The 21658-nt window shown below is 40.8% G+C and overlaps 1 protein-coding gene across 3 annotated transcripts in view; it reads left to right on the plus strand.

The window, feature by feature from the left end:
• The window catches only part of svep1 (sushi, von Willebrand factor type A, EGF and pentraxin domain containing 1), a 160847-nt gene that overhangs the window by 64540 nt on the left and 74649 nt on the right, over positions 1 to 21658 (plus strand). For all 3 annotated transcript variants that reach the window (XM_054747696.2, XM_015946779.3, XM_015946780.3), the window contains 2 exons: positions 2712 to 2967; positions 7607 to 7783. In XM_054747696.2, coding sequence (XP_054603671.2) covers positions 2712 to 2967; positions 7607 to 7783 — 433 coding nt within the window. The remainder of the gene's footprint in view (positions 1 to 2711; positions 2968 to 7606; positions 7784 to 21658) is intronic.

Consider the following 21658-nt stretch of genomic DNA (forward strand, 5'->3'; position numbering starts at 1 on the left):
AATTACTGCATGGGCAATCATCTTTCAGCTGGCAGCAAGTTATTTAACCCCAAATGGTGCAATGAGCTGCTTCTCATTTCTTAAACAAGCATGTGGAAAGACGCATCTGGTGGTCGTGAAAAAGATGTTCATCTGTTTGAAAAGGATCAGATCATTGGCATGCATCAAGCAGAGAAAACATTTAAGGAGATTGCAAAAACAAAGAAACAAATCAAATTGAGTTAAGAATGCATTATTAAAACTGGCCTGATGAGTCCAGATGGACCCTGTTCCAGAGTGATGGTGCATCAGGGTAAGAAGAGAGGCAGACGAAGTGATGCACCCATCATGCCTAGTGCCTACTGTACAAGCCTGTGGGGGCAGTGCTATGATCTGGGGTTGCTGCAGTTGGTCAGGTCTAGGTTCAGCAACAGGATGTGTTCCAAGAATGAGGTCAGCTGACTACCTGAATATCCTGAATGACCAGGTTATTCCATCTTCCCTGATGGCACGGGCATATTCCTGTCATGGTGGGTGTTAACTGTCTGACCCAAAACATACAGAAGCAACTCAGAGTCAGGAGGATGGGTGGGAAACCAAACAATAATTTATTAGTCCCAACTAAAGGAGCACCGTGAAAGGGTAGGTGATGATTAGAAGCTTAGCTCAGTTCATTTAGTCCAAATCCTGGTGCTCAAGGTTCAGGGTTAGGGAGCAGGGTGATCCTCGAGGGGGGGGGGGGGGGTCCTCGGTGTCCTGAGGGGGGTGCAGCGGGCGGCGGAGAGCTGGTCGGTCAGAAGAGGCTGGGAGTGGGAGACAGGCGTGGATCCGTGACTTATGGCAGGCTCTGTAAGTGGAGGCTCGACCAAATAGTGAAAGAGTGGTTCAGGAAGCATGAGACATCATTTTCACACGTGGATTGGCCACCACAGAGTCCAGACCTTAACCCCATTGAGAATCTTTGGGATGTGCTGCAGAAGGCTTTGTGCAGTGGTCAGACTCTATCATCATCTATCAATGCAAGATCGTGGTGAAACATTAATGCAACACTGGATGGAAATAACTTTGCAGAAGCTTATCGAAACAACGCCACAGTGAATGTGTGCTGTAATCAAAGCTAAATGCAGTCCAACAAACTATTAGTGTTTGATCTTTTTGGGGTTTTAGCCAGGCAGTGTATATTCTGAGTTTGCTTAGCTTATCAAGAAATTTGCAACTTTTAGGCAACAGAAGCTCACAGCTTAGGTTGGCTCTGTTCACAAGGCAGCAAATCAAATCAAATCACTTTTATTGTCACGTCACATGTGCAGGTACACTGGTACAGTACATGCGAGTGAAATTCTTGTGTGCGAGCTTCACAGCAACAGAGTTGTGCAAAAATACAGTAATGTAAAAACAAGCAAAATATAAAAATGGCTAATCTAAGTAATAATATGTATAGTATGTAAGGTATATACATTACTAAATGTGTGTGCTAGTATTTTTTTTCTACGTGTGTGCGTGTGAGTGTGTGTATAGTGTGTATATACGTGTTTTACAAATGAATAAAGTAAACAATAAGATAAGCGATATAAAATATACAGAGGTTGGTATGTGCAAAACAGTGGCATTAATGTACAGTATGGAGTGTGTAATGTTGGAGTTTCAGTAGTGAGGGTGAGGTGTCTGTGAAGTGTTCAGCAGTCTGATGGCCTGATGGAAAAAGCTGTCTGTCAGTCTGCTGGTTCTGGACCGGATGCTGCAGAACCTCCTTCCTGATGGAAGTAGTCTGAACAGTTTATGGCTGGGGTGACTTGAGTCCTTGATGATCCTCCCCGCTTTCCTCAGGCACCGCTTCCTGTAGATGTCTTTGAGGGAGGGAAGCTCACCTCCAATAATCCTTTCTGCACACTGCACTACTCTCTGGAGAGCTTTGCGGTTGTCAGCATTTGAAAGTTGTCTGTTTTCAAAACATGGGAGACCACATAAAACATCACAGATGTACCAGTTTTGATGTTACAGTGTGTAAGTGTTCAATGTGCGGCAACACTGCAACAACTACACATGAATCTATTTCAAATACAGACATTCCCCAGTCAGACAAATCTTGCAAAACCTCACAAAATAATTTGTGATTTGAAGTAAACAAACATGGCAGACAAGCATGATTCCCCTCACTCTGTGTACAGTGCATCTGTCACCTCACTTTATGATTGACAAGTCAAATCCAACAGGCAGCACTCTCATTTGTCCTTGAAATCGGGGAAAGACAATCCAACATTTTGATTACCCTCGGTTTATGATCAAAGCAGACCCAGCGTGCTTTTAAGTAAACCACAGGATTCTTAAACACACACACACAGCAGGAATACCAGCTAAAATTACCTCTGGAGTCATTACGGTAATTGGAGGTGTTTTAAAGATTGTCAGAAGGGGAGAATCAGGTCAGAAATCTGCATAATTATCAAGCCTTGTGTACCGGGCCTTACCATTACATGGGCAAACCACCTTAGCACAGGCTTTCAAACAAATTCACGAGAGTTAGGCCGGAACCTATGTCTTTGTGTTACTCCTGCCCCTTTGCCCCATTTACAAATGATTGTGGCAAAAATATTCCTATTTAAAATGGGAAATCTCTCCCATAATGAAACACCAAAATGCTCATACCTAGAGCGTATACTAGCTTGTGTTATTCTGCTTGCAGCAGACATTTACATTCTTTTTGATACATGATTATTTATCTTTTCTTACAGCAAATTCTTCGTCACTCCCGTGGTAATGCCACTAAAGTCATCTTCCTCATCACTGATGGTTACTCCAATGGTGGAGATCCTCGGCCTGTGGCGGCGGTTCTGAGGGAACGAGGTGTTGAGATCTTTACTCTGGGAATCTGGCAAGGGAATATCAGAGAGCTCCACGACATGGCCTCACAACCTAAAGACCAACACTGCTACCTGGTGCACAACTTTGCTGAGTTTGAGGCCCTGGTTCGTCGTGCTCTGCATGAAGGTAAAGCCTAGTTTGTGCTCCATCAGAAAGTTAAAAAAGAAGGCTTGTAAATGCCAATCTACTCAAGGAACAATGGCTGACAGAGAGCATGTCTTCAATGAGCTGGAACTGCTTGATCATGAGGAACATAAACTTATGTTACAAAGAATTCAACGAGAGTGAAGAAGATGGCGGCATTGTTGGAACATTGGTCCAGCGCTGTTGTTGGACTGATCAATCATAGACATGTTCTCTCTGATAGTTAAAAAATATGGCTTTGTGCCTTCCAGCCTTGCATGCCTGTTGGAGAGCCATTGCACTAACGGATAATGGCGCTTCGCGTCTTCACACCTCCACAGTTGGAGAAGTAGTCTTAAGAGTGAGAGAGGACTGTGATCGAGATGTTTGTGATTGGGAGTAATAACCTTGATATTTTAAATCACAAAGTCATGCATAATAGAAGTTAAGAAACAATTTGGGACATTTCCACTAGAAGTAGGTGAAGAATTCTTCTTCTTATTCTTTCTGTATTTCTGTAGCGACATTGCAAAGAGACACGACATAGATTATTCATGCTTTTTGGGCAAATTTCAGTTAGTCACAGGACTGTGGACTAGGAATGCAAGGAAAATTGGGCCACCTAAATTTTTTGTAAAAAAAACATTTTCGCCCGAAAGACCTAAATTACCGAAACAAGACGGCTGAAATAGTCTTTTAGGTCAACCCCGTTTCATCTCGCTCCACCCTCATGTTGCTTCTTGCTCTTTGCTTCAAAGAAATAGTACATTCGTACTGATTTCATAAGTAAAAGTTTTCCCCCTTTTAATAATACTGTTTATTTATGATTGTTGTTTTAATTCGAGACTAGTGTGTTTTGAGTAGGGATGAGCGAGTACACCACTATCTGTATCTGTATCTGTTCAACCATCTAAATGATCTGTGTCTGTACTCGGAGTGGGCGTGGCCTAACCCGGAAGTAGGTGTGGTTTACATCAATACATTATTTTAAGTCTGAAATTGATATGGATTGATCAGAAGTTGCTGTGTGTATTGTTTATTTGAAAACTATTTACAGAGCAGCCTCAGAACTGAGATGAAATATTTTTGATCACAATAGTAAAGGAACTAATACAGAACAAGTTTTTCAATAAAATCAGAACATTAATATTTAAGTGCATGAATTAATACATAGAGAGAGAGAGAGTGAGAGTGAGAGTGAGAGTGAGAGAGAGAGAGAGAGAGAGAGAGAGAGAGAGAGAGAGAGAGAAAGAGAAAGAGAGAGAAAATCCGGCCGGTGCGGAGGCAGTGACCGACGCAGCACGAGCCGTTTTCAGCTCTGTCTTGTCAAATGCACCACGTACGTTGCGAAAAAGTAAATTTAAATATTAAACCGAAAAAGAGGCGAGCTGAAGAAAACCTAGGGAGTACTGAAGAAACGTGAGCAACAGTGAAGCAAGCACAGAGAGATCCGTTACTGTCTGTGTGTGCGTGGATGGGACGGACTGACTGAGCTCCCGGCTGCAGAGTTCTGTGCGTAGGGAGGGGCGGGCGCTCTATGTGACTGGCCAATCACAGAGCGTGAAGACAGTCAGTTACCCAATGAGGATTTTCCTTCAGCACGATTAGATATTTACGAGTTTTACTCGTTTCATGCTCATATTCATAAAAAATGCTTCATCCGTTCCGGATACTCGTCTGGAACGAGTATCTGGCTCATCCCTAGTTTTGAGCGTCACGAGAAAGAAGTGAAGTGACTCTCGTGATTGCTTTAGACCAGTGCAGTGCACACATTTAGTTAACCATGCAGTATGGGAAAATATAGTGAGAACTTTACAGTGAGAAAATCCCAAAAGAGTATAATGTTTCAGTCATTTTGAAAGGAAGGTTGTACAGAAACATATTTCATATCCAGCTGGCTGCTGGGATGTCAGTTTTTCTCCTTTCAAAAAAAAGAAGGAGGGACGTAATTACTGTTTACCATCAGTGAGAGTGGGGCTGCTGTGTCTCCTGCGAGCTAATACTGCAGCGCCAACAATTGTAATTTGACGACGGCCAGCAAAAACCTCCAGAGTTGTTTAAAGTGGTTGCAGTTACCACATTTTACCACAGGATGTAATTTTTACTTCATTTCTACATAAAGCACCTTTAACAGAAATCCAGCATGGCAGTATACTCAAAGTCTGAAAAAGCAGCAATTATGATTTTAATACCTTAGGAACTTCAAAATTTGTGAACAAAAATGATTTTTATGGAAACGAGGAGCTGCAACACTTGTAACTCTTTGTCCTCACTGCTACTCACTGCTATCCATGTTGTCTGCTCAAGCACTCACAGTGAGCCCTCAGTGCTGCAGGTCATGTTCTCGATGACAGGAGGAACAGACTTCAGTGTGACAAAGCAGTAACAGTAGTGTTCCTACACAGAACAATTTAGAAGGCACTTGACATTTTGTTTTTATTAGAGAACATGTTTAATTTTCTTTCTCAGCAGGCCTTTCAGTTATAAGCCTGTACATTTATCATTTATTATTTGTATTCACTTTTGAATTTTAATTTCTAATGTGCATTGTTGTTATGTCAGTGCTAAGTAAATATTTTCAGAGTTTTATATTGGATTTATTGCAATGCCTTGATTTTAGTGAGGTTAGTGCACATCATAGCCATAAACGCTATGGATCTAATTATTAACGTAATAATTTCATTCGGTTTTGGCCAAGAATTTTTATTTCAACGGATCCCTACTGTGGACCCTTTCTTAATCTGAAAAACTCTGGTCTAAGTCAACTTTTTCATTTTTAAAAATGTTATTTAAAAAGATAATCTATATTTGATTGTTGAAAAAAGAAGTTGGTTAACATGCCTTTCTGTGGGTCTTTGAAGCTTTGATTCTCCCATCATTGTCTTGGCCTGAACCAGTATTTTTAAGTTCACCGCCTTTGATCCTGTTAAGATTCAGTACTTACTTAAAAGGAAGCAGATAATATTTTATACAGAACCTGACAACACGCACTTCTCAAGCACTCACATTTCCATATTTAAACAAAGTAAGGTCATTTTCTCACAGTAGATGACGACTCCCCACAGTTTGGTAAAGGGACGTATTTTTCACCCAAGATGTCAACATAAACCATCTCAGTTAAGTGCAGTTCTTAGTCTGCTGTGAGCTTTAGGTTACTTATATAATCTGGGAGTTACAGGATCTGTACATTCACTAATTGAGAACAGAGGTCACTGCAGGAAAAAGCTGCGAAACTTAAAGGCAATAGGCACCATCCTATCAGCTGAACCCTCCCGTCTTTTTATGCAAAAACATTCATGTTTTAGGACATGAAGCCACATAAATTACAAAATCATGCCAGAGACGTGGCCCACTCAGCCTTTCTGCAGATGCAATAAACAAATTATGAAAAGTGGTTTCTAGAAGTAAATCAGGTTTTATGTCTCGGTCATGGCAGCAGAATCAAAGGCAGTTTTTGCCCCCAGGCTCAAATCCAAGTTACTGTCCCAATATAGCTGCCCACAGCACTGCCACATCGTCTTTTTTATCCTAGGACATTGTATTGAGAATTGTTTGCTCAGGAGCAAGTTTTACAAAACAAAAGTTCATTTTAAGAGAATACTGTGTCTGTTTTAAAAGAAAGTTTAGTACTTTTATAACCCTTGGATAGTGTTGGGTTTGATTCATTAGGTTCTATCAGCTTTTCTTCTACTAAGACTTGTCTTTGTCTCTGAATCATGTTTTTTTATTTTTTACTTTGAAAACACACAATAATCATACCATTACCAGTTGTTGGACTTTGCCCTTTAAAGCTCTTTTCTTTAAAGGGGCCCTAGAAGTCAAAACTGATTTTATCTTGTTACTGTTGAATATTGGCAGATTGGGGTTTCGAATGTACCACAGCAAAAAGTCTCTTCCATTTTTGACCTGCTTTCATGCACAAATTAATAATGTAGTAATGGTTGCCCAGAGTTGTTTGTCCTGTGTATCTGTGTTGCCCTGTGATGGACTAGCAATCTGTCCAGGGTGTACCACGCCTGTTTGCCCAAAGACAGCTGGAGATGGGCACTAGCCCCCTCTGTAATGCTAAATGCAGAATAGTGCTAGCCCAAGCTACTGATAATGTTTTTGTTAGATGAGAGAAACAAAATCAAAGACCAGCAGTAGCTCAAGAGGTAGAGCGGGTTGTCCATTAATCGGAAGGTTGCAAGTTCGTTCCCAGCTCTGACCAGAGATGGCTGCTGTTGTGTCCTTGGGCAAGACAGTTAACCCACCTTGCCTGCTGGTGGTGGTCAGAGGGACCGGTGGTGCCAGTGTTCGGCAGACCTCACCTCTGTCAGTGCGCCGCAGGGCAGCAGTGGCCACATCGTAGCTCATCCCCACCAGCACTCAGCTCATTTAATATGCAAGTCCTGGCTGAGTGGGCGGGGCAAACCAGTCTTCCCATCGCAGCCCTTTATTATGGGGATGTATTTGGACATTCATCAGGGCTCTTGGGCCATTTTGAGCCCCAACAGTCTTAAAAGCTATATAGAAGGCTCAAAGAACATGTTCAAACTGTAAGGTTTTTCATGGGATGCTGAAATTGTGCCAAAAACTTTTTAACCATCTAATTCCTATGGTTGTGTGTCAGAATTTATTCGTGTTTGTTTTTCATCCCCAGACTTGCCAACAGGTAGCTACATCCAAGACGATTTGTCACGCTGCTCATCTCTGTGCGATGCGGGCAGAGACTGTTGTGACGTGATGGCCAGCTGTAAGTGTGGCACTCACACCGGACAGTACGACTGCATCTGTGAGAAAGGATACTACGGAAAGGGTCTGAAGCATGAATGCACAGGTTAGTCTTTTCACCAGAGTTGCCTCAGTTTTACTTCACTGATAAAACCATATCACTGACTATTTTACACGGCATTTCTGTCTTTTGGTAGTATAAGAGAATGTTTTGTATTATGTTTAAGAAACAAGTAGTCAGCAGTAGGGCTGGACGATAATTCAGTAGTTCAATATATCTATGGATAGACATGTGGTGCGATAGAAAGAAAAGGGTCGATAAAACTTTGATTAAAAAGTTTCCTTTTTTCATTATAACCTTTTTTCATTGTAACCTATCAGGTAGCAGCATACTAGACTCACTACTTACTCCTAACCAATCAAACCACAGACTTGGCACGCTACTTCACCAGGCCCTCCCCTCTCATGCCGAAATAGAGCATGAGGCAGCAAGAGGTCTCAGCGAGAAGAGGCGGAGAAAAAAATAAAAATACTGTAACGTAGTTTTGTAGTGAAATTGGGGGGGTTAAATTATGACCATTAAGATGTCATGATTCTATAAAAATATAGAATATCGACCTGATTGATGTTTGAATGTTTAACAAGAATAATTTAGGATTCTGTGCTTATTCAGGGACCATAAACACACTTCGTATTAATTCAGACAGTCAAGTATATAATTAAAAATAAACTTTATTTTCTAGACTAATTATAATACATGACAAGTAATTAATAATGAGATGTGATGGAATGTGATGATGGTGTAAAGTTGATGTATATCAGAACCTTTGTATCTGAATGATAATAAAATGGCCAGGGCTGCATGTAAAATAAATTTTCTACAATTTAAAAAATATTTTTTAACAAGTATCAATATCGATCAATATACAAAAATTGATATACTTTTTTTTCTATATCGTCCGGTCCTAGTCAGTAGTCAGTTTATTTGTTCTTTATGGACCAAAACAGAAAGGTGCGACGTCTCATTTTAGTATCTCAGCCCTTCACTCCAGAATTATGGCCTCCAGCTACATCTGCGTTTATTGAATGTAGATGTTAAATAATCAGACTGTCTCTTTAAATCAGGATAAGATGTCTACAGAACAGATCACTATCAACAAACCCATTAATGAGCTGAAAGGACTGAGCAAGTGAGACACTGAAGTGCTTGTGTGTGTGTTTAAAACCATGTTTGTGGTGGCTCACCTTTGACTCTCTACTTCTTGTCATAATTGGTTTCCTTGTTTAAATCACAGCTATGGAGCGATGCTGTCATTTTAAACCTAATGCTGTGACTCTTAGTTGTTACTTCACTTCCCACTTAATTTTTTACACATATTTGTTTAAAGACCAAGACTTTCATTTTCTTCCAGAGAGGCTTTTAGGTGCAAATGTTCGAGGATTTATGGTAGCAGCACACTCACAGTGCTTAACAATAACCAGCTGTATGTAATACATCTCTTTATGTTAATTTTAGCTTAATTATTTAAAATACAAAAGCAAAAGTACCTCTTATCTGTCATAAAGAAAAACTTAGGAAAGTCAAAGTGCAGAATTTAATCATGCGCATCTTGTCTTTTCCAGATCTTAAACAAAACATGAGCCTGTTTTTCTCTCATCTTTTCTTTTTATTTTAGTCATCATCTCTTCTAAAACTCTCAATAGGCAAAACGCTTTGTTCAGTTTAATGTTGTGTAGTTAAAAACACGGCTTCATGTAGTGTTTGAAAACATGTCCAATGTTTATATTCTAGGTTGTTCAGATGATTTGTTAGAGATGAGAAAATATTATTTTCCATAGATTTCCTTCTAGAAACATTGTAAATATTCTTGCTCAGGGGAAAGCAGCACTTTTTCTTTGGTAAATTATCTCTCGTTAAACCTTTAAAGAACAAAGAAAGAAAAGTTCTTGAAGTTGGTTGTGGTGGTTTTCACCATGTGGTTATTTTCTTCTGCTTGACTGCGTTGCCCCGAGTTCATTCATCCCAGTGGAAAATCAAGTTAAGTCTCCTGCCAGTTTGCTAATTACATAAAATTTGTCTTCTGATTGTTAATTTCTTGGTTCGTTAAATCTCCCAAGTTTCACAATGTAAAGTCACAGCTTGATGCAGGTGGTCTTTGTCATGTGATTGTAAGGTTAGGGGGTTAATGTGTTATTCTACTGAATGGGCAATCACCAGACTCACAGAGGATTAATGCCGTCTGTGGTTGTTGGAGAGCGGAGCAGCTAACAGATGCAGCGGCTGGTCTGTGAGTGTGTCTGCTCGTCTGTGTTTACAAAAGGTTAACTGCTGCTAAACCTCAGCCATTCAGATGGCTCAGCCATCTTACAAAGAGGGGACATGTGAGAAGACTCTAAGGATGAGCGCTGACCTTTGACGACACAATCACTGAATTATGATCAATAATGACATCTGCACTAAGGGCTGCATGACTTAAATTTTTTTTAAAGTTGACCGTCAAGTAATGAAAATCGAGTCGACTTTGACTAGTCGTTGATGTTGTCATACACGTCGGGGGGGGGGGGTCGCTGGAGTTTTTGACGGTTAAAATTGCGCCCACATTTTCTCAGTTAAACATCTCTTTTAACAACGGTAGTTTCTGCTTCAGCCCTCTCCCCCCTCCCCCTGCGCAGCGGACGCAAACTCACTGATGCGCCTGCAGCCTCTCGGAGTTCCTGCTGCTCTAAACATTAAAATAATTATTTCATTTTCTGTTCCTCACTTCTGATTACCTTCAATGGTGTCTGTTTGTTGCAACCAGCAGGTACAAAAACTAACTTGTTTTTATTTGACTATTTTCCGTCCTGTCTCTGTTTATTATCTTCCTGCATCTCCTCTCAATCCTAAAGAAAAACTGCTACCTGGGTTCATATATATTCACCTTATAACAACCTTTGAACTGCAGTTCTAAAAGATCTACCGACCTCAAAAACAGCGGAGTGCGCGCCGAGCGCAGGCCACACCGGTGAGGTGTGTCACCCGAGGACAAAACAGGTGATGCACTCCGCTCCACAGCAGCGAAACGCAACATGAACGATCGTGTGTTAAATTTGCTTTTGAGGTGGCGTTACCTGATTTGATAATGTTACTGTGGCCGTGCTCAGGATGCAGATGTCTGGAGCGCGTCAACGATCAGAACTTTGCATGTGCAAGCTGGTTAAGAGTAGGATGGGGGTGAGGGGAAGGTTAAACTGCAAGAGGGTAATGGTCACAATTCGATCAAATGTCCGTTTTACGGTGGGCGTCAGATACCGACGCTCTGGCACAGCGCATTGCCTCCCAACGCACAGGGGCTCGTCACCTGCTGTCTTTTCCGAGGACTGCATCTTGTCGGTCATTATCATGTGACAGCGACTAGTCTATGACAGGCATAACAAGTCACTACAGAGCAGTGAAGTCGACTAGTTCATACAACCCCTAGTCTGCACATTCAAAACTTACTGGTTAGGTTTTCTTTCAGTTTTTCTGCTCACTTGTTTTTAATGCAGCATTAAATAACTAACAGAGGACACAAAAAGAGGTTTCTGTGAAAAAGAACATGAGAACATTTTAAGCTAGTGTTTGAAATCCAATAAGTACAACAGAAGAAACAAGAAGAGACAAATCCCCAAAGTGAGAGTCAAGGAAAAGGGCATCAGGGTCATCGTGCCAAAACACACGCCTGTATAATTCTCATCAGATGTTGTCGGGTCTGGAGCCCCACTGGCCTATTAATCCATTTAAATGATTTAATTAACAACAGAGCGCAGTTTACAAGTTGGCCGAGTTGGTGTGAGGAAGGAAAGGTCAAAGCTAAGCATTTTAAGAGCAACTTAGTTTTTCTCTGAACTCATTCATTTAGGAAGAGATGGGCGGGAGCTGGTTGTTTTATGGTTTTCTCTCATGCTACAGAGCTGACATATATACACACGCGTCTCCAGCCAAGGCAGAAATGTAAATCAGTGTAAATAGTGACTAAGACTTTGGCTAGCAGAGGCACTGTTAGCATCTTTGCTTTGATGTGAAACACCCCTGAATATGTTTTTAATGCGACATTTATGAGTCCTAAGGATTGAAAGGACGTTTCACATAATAGTGGCTCCAAAATCAATTAAATTAGCAAGAGACAGGAGTCAATGGAGAAAAATGCTAGTAAACTTGGCAGGTAATGCGTTTTCCAGTGATCTCACTGGAGTTTTTATTAAAGCTGTGGAACACAGTAAAACATTTTTAAGTCATATTTCTGATTATAATAAGTCACTATGATTTTTTTCATGCAAGCTGAGCATGAAAATAGTCTCCTACACCTATCTCCTGCATTAGCTTCTGATAGAAAATAGACGGTGAAACTCTAGGTTTTGACAATCCTGACAGATCTATGTCACACTGACAATTAACATTCTCATCTCGACTCGCAATGGGGAAGGATGTTGTCATTTCAGCGTCCAGGAAACAGCAGAGAATGTATCGACTAGTTTAAGCTAACTGTTAGTAGTGATGGCGAGATGAAGCCTCATGATGAGCTGAAGCTTTCCATCCAACTGGTTGACTCTTGATTCGAGGCACCGTGATGATTCATTGGCTCTATTGTGCCATCAAGTGGACGATTAAAGGAAAACTGTCAACCTTTAAACAGAAAAAATAAATGCTTGTGACGGCAGTATATTCTTAACATAGACTTAAACTGTCCTTTTAATATACTGTCTGGTCCAAAAGAGAAAGGAAACTAACAGGACATAGGGTTTCCACAGCACAGTGTGACGGGGGAATCAGCAGTGTTTGGCTGCCCCTTTTATTTAGAATCCAACGCAAACTGGCGAGCCAGTTCCTGAATCGGTCACGTGGTACAGACTGCCATTGAGGCCTTGAATGCCACTGCTTATGTAATCAACACAAGCCTCGATGCGCACTTCACAAAAAATCTTCCTGGATAGCCAACACACGCTTTGAAGCCTCGACACATCGGACACATCACTAACTGTTAGCATTAGCAGCTCCACCACACAGCAGAACTCCTCCAGGCTTGTGTTAGGTGTGGAGATAAAACATCAACATTGCCCCGAGGCAAGATGTCCGAATATCAGGAGGTAAGACTCCAAATCCTGCCATTTGAAGCTCAGCTGTGATGTGGGTCACTTCTAGTTCCTGGAAATGGTGACAGATCAATATTTTACCTGCAGTAGATAGCAGGCAGAGTAGTTTGCAAAACACTTTGTTTATTTTATTTATTCGTAAGGAATGTTAGTTTTGTTTGTGTTTTCACTTTTTAAAATCAAACAAGGTTTGTTTTGACAGCACCTAAAATATCCAACCACTCCACTTCTGATGCGGACGTCATTTTCTCAATATAGTCCTAAATATTTTTGTGTGTAATTTAATAGAGATTATCTTACAAATCTATCCAGAAAAGGACCATTTGTTAGGACTTTCTGATGTTTATGCTTTACAATCTACGCCTTGTTTTGGGTTAGAGAACTTTTAGTCACATACTGTATTTTTATTTTAGTATGTTGAGCAAATTATGTACGGTTGATGATTTAGTGACAACAAAACTCAACTTACTCAGGAAAAATTAACACAATATAAATATCTTCTTTGCTTCCACTGCTGGAAAAGTTTTCAGTTCTTATTTTACATGGAGATAGACTCTTGAATGGGTCCTGCTTTAAGTAGCTATTGACTTCCTTGCAAGAATTTCATTTTGTAATTATTCGGACTGCTGTCTATGACAGGAAAGAAACTGACTATTTATACATACTCAAAAAACAAAAATAAAATCATATCTTTTTTATATCATTAGCTAAAGCACGTGTGTAGCACGGATATAGCCTTTGCTTTGGCCACATTTGGTTACTTGAGCTGTAGACCAAGGCATCAGTAGATGGGCAGTGCCTCTGCCAAACTTAGACATTTTTCAGTTGTAAGAGTGTCATCAGGTAGGTTTGTGGTGAATTTGGCATTTTGTTCTGAATGTTTGTATAGTTTAACTGCGTAGATTTGATGTTTTTTTGGTTTGGCTTTACAAAGTCTTTTGACACATCTGAAAACAATAAGAGTAAATGTTCAACTCGTCAGCGGATAGTTAACACTGGCTTAGGAGATCTGATGGAAACACTATCCAAATCCCAACAAAATCCCAACAGTGCACGCAGTGCTGTTGGTGAGTCTGATGACAGCCAAGGGAAACAGCCTCTTCCACAAAACATGATTGGAATCCCAGCAGATAGAAACCAAAGATGACCCCAGTTCATGCATAGTTTGCCTTACTCTGACTGGGCCAAATTGGACACTGTTGTCTCTCTTTGAATGCCAAACACAGTCCTTTGGTATCTGTCACAAAAAAAAAGGATCAGCCCAGGAATGGGGCTAGCGGATATATGCAGTTATTAGAGGGTGTAGAAGGGTAACATGTTTTCCTCCTGTCACACATTCTGGCTTATCAGCCTCTTCTGTAGCTGGAGAGAATGACAGGAGCTCTGGTCTATGTCACCAAAGAATTGTTCAGCTGGAGATGAATGGAGGAGACAGAGAAGAAAGCAAAGGACAACAGAGCAATAAATGAAAAGACAGGACATTAAACTAAAAATAATAAAGTGGTATTTCACAACTTTGAGGGGTCATTTGAGGGTTAGTTTGTTGGTATTGATAAACAGCTGACTGAAATGAAAGGTCTAGCATTCCTTGAAGTGATCACATTTCTACCTTTCGTGTCAGAGTTTTAATCTAAGATAATCATAAAGTGAGAAATGATGAAAAGCTTTTTCCTATTTGGTTGGTAGGTAATACAAACACAAAGCATCGCCCCCCGTGCTGGTGAAGGTTCTCTGTCATCCAGGTCATGGTAGTCCAAAGGGGTTCGAATTAAGGCAAGTGGACTTCGGGACAAATCTACATTAAACAGAGGAGGAGGCCTCAGGTTTCATCTTTCCAGCACCCAAAACGCAGCTCTGAACCTGACTCCAAAACAGATTGAGTCCAGGTCACACCCTCTTGTATCTAATCAGAACAAGCATTCCCACACAATATGCTCTAACAACTTCATCAACTCCTCGGGGTGTAGGGAGGAGGGGTATTCATAGGTAGTTTCATCTTGTTAAGCAACAATAGACAGCTGCAGTTTATGAGCTTGACCCTCCCATATTCCAGTCAGAAATGACAAAGTGATACGTCTTCAAGAAAACAAAGTCCAAATGCCTTAATTCAAACCCCTTTGCATTTCTCCCACTTATTGGCAGCAGGTTAACAGTTAAACCATGTTTGGAAGCATCAGAAGGAGCTAGTAAAACAATCCTGAATGGAGATTTATGAGGTCAGTCACATTTCCTCCATTTCACTAAAACATTCACAATATTTGTTAACAAAGTTGTGTTATTTAGAAACGAGGAACAATATTTAGATGGCCTATTCTTTTTATTTGCAGGATATTGACTGCTGACTGGATTTTTTTTGCAGTCAGAGGTTTCCTTAGCAATGATACTCAATTGCACAATGTTTACAAGATCAAGTCCACAAAAGCCTCTTGATCTCTTGAGGAGACACGTGGCAGCAGTGAGCCTCGACTCAACCCTGAACATGAATGCCTCCATTTTATTGTGGTCTTAGATGAGACACACTTATTACATCTCATCTGTAAATATTTGTACTCTTGACATTAGTGGCAGAGAGTCTTCTGGAGGGAAAGCAGTGAGGTAGACACACAGTAGTATGTCTTTTCCTGCCTCCTTTTTTTCTCTCTTTGACCTTCAGCTCCTGCAGAAATGAAAACAAAGAAATCCTTTAATGATAACTGCTTTTGTGAACTCTACGGAATGTAAAAAATGTCAACATGTCATAGGTTATCTCAGTCTGTGTGCTCAACACTCTGCAGTTCATTTTTGTTTGGTCCTGTCATACTAATTTCTGCTTACGCACTGTTAAATGCGGTGCAAATACAACATAAACAGATGGGTGTAGCCACGTGTTTTTGGGTGTGTTGGAATGTTTTTTAACTTCTGAAACGTACCAGAGAATAATGCAAAGGCAACGAATGTTACATGAGAGCACATACTACAAAACCTCCAAATCTTTGAGATGTTAAATGTACCGTATTTTCCAGATTATAAGTCTCACTTTTTTTCATAGTCTGGCTGGTCCTGCGACTTATATACCAAAGTGACTTGTATACCAAATTATGTATACCGCTCTACTGCGGGCCGGCTCCGGTCCAGGTTTCAGCTCCTCTGCCCCGCTGGGAGGGTTTCAAACACCGCCATCACCTGTTGCAGCCTGTGGTGGGGTGCTGCGGGCGCTCTCCCCGCCCGCTGGGAGGGTTTGAAACACCGCCATCCTCTGCTGGAGACCGTGGCGCGCTGCTGCGCCCTGGTTGTTTATTCTGTTATTGTTACCGGTACTTGTCTTGCAATGTGAAACGCTTGGTCTCAGATTTTGTAAGAAAAATAATAAAAATTTCCCCCTAGAGTGCGACATATGTTTTTTAATTCATTGTACATTTTATGGCTGGAGCGACTTATACTCCGGAAAATACGGTAGCTACTTTGATAAAACCTTTAAGCTCTTGCGTTGGCTGTCCCTGTACAACCAACGCAAGAGCAGCGTACACTTTCTTGCACGAGGTTGTGTTCAGTTCAGTGTCTTGTTTGGGAGCCTTATGATTTCATCTCTGCATTTAAATACAGTACCTTTTGGTGTCTTAAAGCCATGATCTGCAACATGTACTTGACATGGTTTTGGGGACGAGTTTAACCCAAGACATGCAGAATCACCACTCGCGCACCAAACACGTAAAAATAAAGTATCTATTAAAATAATTGGGAACTGAGGACGCACTGGATAAGGCCCAGTGGATTTCAACGGAACCGCAGCGTCTGAGGAGGGGAGAGCAGAGGAGCAGGTGAGTGCAGGGAGGTTAGGCAGAACTAGTTAGGTGCAGAGTTAAGACTTACGGGGAGCTGGGGAGCTGAGGAGTTTGGAGCGTAGGTGGAGTGCCGGGGTGAATCCAGGAAGGGGGGTGTCCAGGAGAGGGAGTGCGAGGAGAGCAGGAGAGCGGGCCAGCAGGGAGGAGAGGAGAACGGTGAATGCTGCGTCCAGGAGGTTTATGGGACACAGGTGAGTAATCCAGCGGGATCGTGAAAATGTCCAAGTAGTCAATCAGAGAAGCCACAGGAAAACCAGAGAAGCTCCAGAATCTTCAGAAGTCCAAGGAGATCCTGAGGAGTCAAGGTAAGGCCCACAAACGATCCAAAAATCCTGGGAAACAGGTAAGCTCAAGTATATCCACAAGGGTTCAAAAATCCAAAAATCACTAGAGTTAACCTGGAGACACAAAGGGCTGGAACTACCAAGTTGTAGTTAATCATCCGGCGTCGAGATGTGTTCTTCTCCTCCTCTTATAGCTGGACCCGCTGATTGTTAATGAGCTGCAGCTGGAGCCTCCCTCTCCTGAAACACAGCAGCTCAAAGATGGAACAAAAATGAGAGGAGCACTCATCCCGGTACACGACAGTACTAGGGCCATTGTTCTTGACTGGACACTGATGATCCAGGTTGGGAGTGAGTGCTTGCCTCAAGTAGAGGAGTTATTTATCTTGGTATGTTACAAGTGACAGTAGAAAGGAGTAAGGGATGCAGTAAAGAGGGTGCAGTGTTGGGTAGAAATACGTCACTGCAGTAACATTGTTATTTTTGCCAGTAACTATTATTTTAATTAATAGCATTTTAATTAAGGTCATTCCATTACTGTTAGTGTGTATGTCTGCCTGTACCACCCAGACATTTTAGGGGACGGACGGGCGGAATTTTTTTTTTTTGCGGCAACCAGCATTTCACCCATGCAGCGAGAAGTTTACGTAGTGGGTTTGAAGAAAAAGAGAAAGATTTTTTTATATGTGCCTCTCTCCTGAGAACAAGAACAAAAAATTATAAAAATATATTGTAATCAAAATTTGGGAAAAAGGAAATTTTTTGATTAAAAAATGTGAAGGAAGAAAAAAGAAACGGAATCAGAAAAATGTAATACGGTAGGTATCCAGAGAAAGACTGAATTGGTGGAAACAGCAGCATGAGGAGAAGCTAGGGATGAAAAACGTACTGAAGGTCACATCCAAGCCAGCTTGAAGAGTTGAGTTTTCAGCTGCTTTTAAATGAGACCACTGAGTCCACTGATCTCAGGCTCAGGAGAAGAGAAGTCCAGAGTCTGGGGGCCACAGCAGCAAATGATCTGTCACCTTTGGCCTTTAGCCTGGTGCTGCACAACCAGTAGGCTTTGGTCACTGGACCTCGGGGACCTCCTGGGGGTGTAGGGACTGACATCACTAACGTAAGATGGTGCTTGTCCATGTCCAGACAAGCATTTGTAATTCAACCATTTGGATTTCAAACATTTGCTTTCAAACTCGCTCAGTATTTCTGAGTATTTTTAAGAATTGTTTTTTTTTAAATGTAACTAGAAAGTCACTTTTACCAGTAATTAATTACTGTTTGTTGTGAGTAATCAACAAAAGTAACTGAAGTACTTTTTGAATAAGGTACCTATTAACTGTAACTAGTTATTTTTTCAGTAACTAGCCAATCACCGTGAGGGTGCTACTTCAGTCAAAAGACACTTGATTTGCTAACCAACTTACATTCCTTCATCATCTATGATCACGAGTTTTAGGTCAGGACTCGAAGAGCTAGATCCCAGGTACAAGTGGATGAGATTGGGTGAGGAGCTCCATTGTTCAGGAAGAGCTCGAAAATAGATCTGCTCCATCTCTTTTAAAAAAGTCAGCTGATGTGGTTCTTATAACTGACTAGTATTCCTCCTGGTCAACACCTCTCTGGAAGGAGCAGGGATTTTGAGTAGAGCAATGAATATCTGCTGAACTTGCTGCATCCTCAACCTGACTTTGGATCAGTATTGGAAAAGGGATGAGGGGGAAAAGGTCAATGAAAAATTGAAGTGTGTGAAATGACAAAGTGTTCCAAATTTTAAAAAAGTTTGTTAGGGACTAACACTGAAGAAAACCATAACTTTTATAAAACACACACACACACACGCACACGCACACACACACATTTCCAAGCAAAAAATGGTCACATGTAAACTGTCTAACCACAGAATTTGTTTCTGTAGCCTGCTGCATGAATTGTTTATTCTTCATTCATTTTATTTATTCAGACAATAAAAAGTAAATTTGCTCAAAATGTTATATAAGCTCTGTTGTAAAGACAATTTTTCCCATTAGTATGTAAAATGTCTTCTTTCCAGCATCAGTTTCCACGGCAGACCTTCTGCTTCTCTTCAGTTCATCTGCTTTCATACGTTTTTGTGGGGAGAATTAAAGTCCAAGTTGCACAACATGAATTCCAGCTCATTTGGGAGGAAAATGCCTGGGATTTCCTCACAACTAACTGATGAGAGGTTTTACCCTTCCACTCCCCATTAATTGCTTTAAATGATTGGATGCAGGTTTAGGCTGGCGTTTGTCTTTAGTGTGAAGCAAATGGAAAGAAAGCAATTCTTTACAACAGAGACATGCATCTTCCTGTGGCTGAATGTGGTGACTGTGGCTTACTGGTGGAAAGACACGGTTAAGGAAAGGAGCAGATCTTTCCTAAACTTTCTCACAGCATCAATAAGTGAGATGTTAAGGAAAAGACAGCTTAGTGTTTTTACAACTTGGACTAATTTTCATGAAACTGTAGCAGCTTAGGGACCAGAATGAAAGTAATTCATGCTCATACACAAAGTTAACCTTTCACCTTAGGAAGATGTTTATAATTTAATTTAATAGATAAAATTAATGTAAAGTCTTTAATTGTGATACAGATGTCTTTACTCTTGGAACTCAAGAAAATGCAAGAAAACACCCATAGAGAGAAGATAGATTGAAACAAACTATTTCATCGTTTTCTTGCTGTGATGCTAACCTTAACAGTCTAGAAATGCAGCTTAACATTAAAGTCAGATGTCTACGAAGGTAATGCAAAGAACTGCGGAGCTTTGGAAATAAAGTGCTCACATTTTTTTTTGTTTTTCAGTGAACACATGAGTCAAAATGTCCCACTTAAGCACAGTTCACAGAGCAAGATTTTAAAATAGTTGGACGATTTTCAAACACGTGGCGATAAAACAACCACGGCTATAAACGTTTTGGTCCTACAGTGTGTTGTGTGCAGCAACATGGGAAAGACATCACACGTAACACAAACCAATGTTACTGACAAATGTTACCCAGTCATGTGGCAAATCTCACAAAACTTCTGCAGATAAAACAAAGATGGCGGACGATGACGAGGCATTAGTACAGTTTAAAGGCTACTTATAATTGACTACACTTCAAATTCAACTCAATATGCTGTTTTGTCCTCTGGGTAAAGCAGAATATCTGGCCAAGACAGTCCAGCATGTTTTTCTGATTTACGATTCCAACAGTCCTAATGTCCTTCCATGATCAAGGTGGGGCACCTGAACGTTTTTTCCTCACAAAGCACTGCTAGAACACTGATCGTATCGGCTGTAGCAGCCACGAAAATAAAATCTATTAGACAACAAGATACGCGTCGCTCTGCTCCATGTCGGTTCAGTTCACTGAGCTTCAGCACCCCCTCACCCACCGCCCACTTGCTATTAACAACACCATAACACTTTAATGACCAATGGAAACCCGGATGTGTACTCATCAATACTTCTCACATCGTCACATCTACTGCTTTTACTCCTGGCCGCGGCCATTGTCTCACTTTAGACATGATTTTCACTGGCGTTTACGTCTGTATTTCAGAATCAGAAGATTTTTATTGTCATATGTGCGAGGAATCATGACATTAGCAAATTGCTGCTTTACTTGTTGCAAAAGAAGATTAAAAATAAGAGATAAGCAAATATTTCATAACTAGTTAGCTTGTTCAAACAGCGGCTGACTCCGGACTTTGGTTATTTTCTTGTCTAGTCCCGCCTGTTCCATTTGCTGATTGGTTCATTTTTTTTCTGGTCACCTGTTTTTTTCTCTTTTCTGATTGGATTTTCGCTTCTGTAACTTTTCGTTGTTGTCTCTTATTCATCAACAAAAATGTTTCTCACTATTCGTCATAATTTAGTCATTATTGGTGTGTCTGTTTTCATTTTTGTTTCATTTTAGTCCATGAAAATGATCTCATTACGAAAACAAAATTATATTCAATTCAATTTTATTTATATAGCCCCAAATCATGACAAGGGTCATCTCAAGGCACTTCACATAATAAACATTCCAATCCAGGTCAGTTCATTAAGCCAATCAGAAAAAAAAGTTTCCTATATAAGGAACCCAGTAAATTGCATCAAGTCACTGACTAGTGTCAGTGACTTTAAAGCAATCCTCATACTAAGCAAACATTTAGCGACAGTGGAGAGGTAAACTCCCTTTTAACAGGAAGAAACCTCCAGAGGATCCTGGCTCAGTATAAGCAGCCATCCACTACAACTCACTGGGGATCGAGAAGACAGAGCACACACACACACACACACACACACACACACACACACACACACACACACACACACACACACACGCACGCACGCACGCACGCACACGCACACACACACACACACACACACACACACACCAAGCAATGTGTCTATGGTTACATTGTAATTTCTTAGTAAATATTCTATTTGGTAAGAGACAAACTTTAATGTATTTATCCTAGTGAATCTATAATTAAACTGGTGAACTAGCAGTAGCACATCCAACGTCAAAGAAAGCAAAAAGCTATTATCAGGAGAGGGAGAATGTTTAAGTGATTAGCAGCAGTGTGCTAGACGATGGCCCCCTCCATGAGGCCACCACAGCTCAGCAGAACATCATTGTAGCTTCTTCTGGGGAGAAAAACACTTAGAGAAAAAATAAAGTTAACAGCTGAAATTGCAGAAAATAATACAGTTAAAAAGTAGATTGTAGAAGAAAGTAGTAGAGTGTGAAAAGTGGTCAGTGTATCCTC

This window comes from Nothobranchius furzeri, chromosome 2 (genome assembly GCF_043380555.1).
Source record: "Nothobranchius furzeri strain GRZ-AD chromosome 2, NfurGRZ-RIMD1, whole genome shotgun sequence".
NCBI classification, from domain to species: domain Eukaryota; kingdom Metazoa; phylum Chordata; class Actinopteri; order Cyprinodontiformes; family Nothobranchiidae; genus Nothobranchius; species Nothobranchius furzeri.